Source organism: Pterocles gutturalis, unplaced genomic scaffold (genome assembly GCF_000699245.1).
Source record: "Pterocles gutturalis isolate BGI_N339 unplaced genomic scaffold, ASM69924v1 scaffold5170, whole genome shotgun sequence".
NCBI lineage: Eukaryota > Metazoa > Chordata > Aves > Pterocliformes > Pteroclidae > Pterocles > Pterocles gutturalis.
This window is the reverse complement of record NW_010143179.1, coordinates 6,981-9,502: the sequence shown is the minus strand read 5'-3', so window position 1 is coordinate 9,502 and position 2,522 is coordinate 6,981. Positions and strand designations below refer to the sequence as shown.

The 2,522-nt window shown below is 49.7% G+C and overlaps 1 protein-coding gene across 1 annotated transcript in view; it reads left to right on the top strand.

The window, feature by feature from the left end:
* The first annotated feature begins 60 nt into the window (after positions 1 to 60).
* Positions 61 to 2,522, top strand: part of RPL11 (ribosomal protein L11) — a 2,935-nt gene continuing 473 nt past the window's right edge. The window contains exons 1-4 of the mRNA XM_010084625.1: positions 61 to 226; positions 617 to 723; positions 1,116 to 1,247; positions 1,863 to 1,973. Of these exons, the coding sequence (XP_010082927.1) occupies positions 103 to 226; positions 617 to 723; positions 1,116 to 1,247; positions 1,863 to 1,973 (474 nt within the window). The 5' untranslated portion in view covers positions 61 to 102. The remainder of the gene's footprint in view (positions 227 to 616; positions 724 to 1,115; positions 1,248 to 1,862; positions 1,974 to 2,522) is intronic.

The window sequence follows — 2,522 nt, the reverse complement described above, 5'->3', positions numbered from 1 at the left end:
CCTGGTGAAGCTTTCTCCGAACAGTGAGCTCTCTCCCAGGTTCCTCCCGCGAGCCCCCCTGTCCTTTTTCCGCAGCAAGACCAAGGCGAGAAGGAGAACCCCATGCGGGAGCTGCGCATCCGCAAGCTCTGCCTCAACATCTGCGTCGGGGAGAGCGGGGACAGGCTCACCCGGGCGGCCAAAGTGCTGGAGCAGCTGACGGGCCAGACCCCCGTCTTCTCCAAAGGTGAGGAGGGGATTTTCCTGCCGGCTGCCTATGCTGGGGGCCGCAAAGGGGCGGGTTGGTGCCTTCCGTCAGCAGGGGTTATTTTCCTTCCCCTCCGGAGCGTGCAGGGGGTGAGTGGCAGCGTGGCTCCCCGGGAGGCTGCTCTGATGGGGGCCTTGGTGTGAGAATTGGGGCCTTGAATACTCAGGTGCTGGAGGTCAATTCTGTCCACTCGGTTCTGCCTCCAGACTGGGGCAGCTGCTCTGCCCTTGTCCCCAGAGAAAGAATGTGTGGTGGGTTGTTCTTTTTTTTCTTTCCTTTAAATTAATTTCTTTGGTCTTAAGCAAGCTCTGAATGCCCCAAATGGGAATTCTGTGAATAGCCTCTAAGTGTGCTTCCTGCTGCCTCCAGCGCGATACACTGTACGATCCTTTGGAATCCGGAGGAATGAGAAGATTGCTGTTCATTGCACGGTTCGCGGGGCCAAAGCAGAGGAGATTCTGGAGAAGGGGTTGAAGGTGAGAGTTAGGTCTGCGTCTTTGATTTGTGAAAGATCAGAGCTTAAACCGTAATGACTGAAAAGATGTGTGCTTTGAAGTGTTAGACCTGATGTAGTCAGAGGTCAGTCGTGGATGTTATGGGTTGGGCTAGCAGCTTTGATACACTGACTGCCGTGTTTGCACCATTTTTCTGTCTGGTTGCTGTTTCATCCTTATTTAAGAGCTAGTGGGTGCAGCTGCGGCTTTCTTTTGAGGTTCTGTCTTTGCTGTGATTCATGAGCAAGCTCTGGGAGCAGAATCTTAGGGCTAAAGGCTTAGTAGGATGTAAGCGAGTGGTGGGAGTTGGAACGTGCAGGGCTTTTTATTCTGTTTGCAGTCAATAAAATAGTGACTGACGACAAATGTTTCAGGTGCGAGAATATGAGTTGAGAAAAAACAACTTCTCAGACACTGGGAACTTTGGCTTTGGAATCCAGGAGCACATTGATCTGGGGATTAAATACGATCCCAGTATTGGTATCTACGGCTTGGACTTTTATGTGGTGCGTATTCCCCACTTCCCTGCAGCTACTGGGTTTGTGTGAAAGCTCTAGAAGGAACCTAACTAGCTCATGTGAACTTGCTGCCCAGTGCTGGAAGATGGATAAATGTCAACAAAATCCAAATCTAAACTGAGTCTAAAATCCTCGATTTCTGACATGTCTCAAAGCCTCTTCAGAAACAAATCCTGTTGCTCTTACTGGTACTCCTGGGATAACACTGTGCTGGGTTTGGGGAGGGAAGGAGCAGCAGGGGCTTCGGGAACACAGACTGAGAGATGGGCTGGGGATGGGTCCTGTAGCAGCCGGCTGGCGTGTTCGGGTCGTTCCGTGCTGCTGTGCCTCACTCTGTATCTCTGAAATAGAGGGAAGCTGTTCTGTGCCTATTGAATGTATCTTTTCTCAAGAGCTGAAGCCTCTGGGTATGGAATAGTACATCTTCCACACCATTTTGGTTTCTTTGAGTCAGTGCATGTCCTAAGTTGTCCAGCCCAGGAGCTGGACAGCAAGACGTTATTGATGTGGAAATTCTAGCCCTCCCTCCTAGAAAACTGTTATGTTCAAGAAAATAAATAAATGCTAGAATGAAATAGTGCTTTGGGTCTCCTCTCCTGGCAGGTGCTGGGCAGGCCTGGTTTCAGCATCGCTGACAAGAAACGCAAGACTGGCAACATTGGAGCCAAGCACAGAATTGGAAAAGAAGAAGCCATGCGCTGGTTTCAGCAAAAGGTAAAGTCCATCTTTATTTTTGTACCCCAAGAGTTTCCTAGCAAGTATCAGCAAAAATGCTTTACTGGGGAAGGGCTCAAACAAGTCACCGGGCAGGAGGAGATCTTGATCACTGCTTAAATCTTTGATTTTTACTGCTTTGGGGCAGCAGAAGCTGCATTTGAGCACGAGAGCTGTTCATCCCCCTTTTTGTGTGTGCTGAACTGAAAGAGCAGCTCTTGCAGGATAGCTGGAAGTACTGGCTCTTGTGTAAATCTGTCTCCCACTGTTCTTGGAGGTGTTCTGTGTGTCCCAAGTGATGAGGCAGGGTTAGGAGTTGTTTATCTGACACAGCTCCTAGCTCAGTTGCCAGACTTGGAGGATGGAGTGATACAAATAAAGCAAGTTCTTGGGTTTATCTGTCTGTAGCGCTCCCTGACACCGGCTGGATAATGAATGGGAGATGCTCTGACATGGGAACTCCTGATACTTTCTCAGAGGTGGAAAGGGTGGACAGTCTGTCTGAAGGCTCTTTACTGGCTAATTTTCCCAGAGCTAAAGGCCTATCCT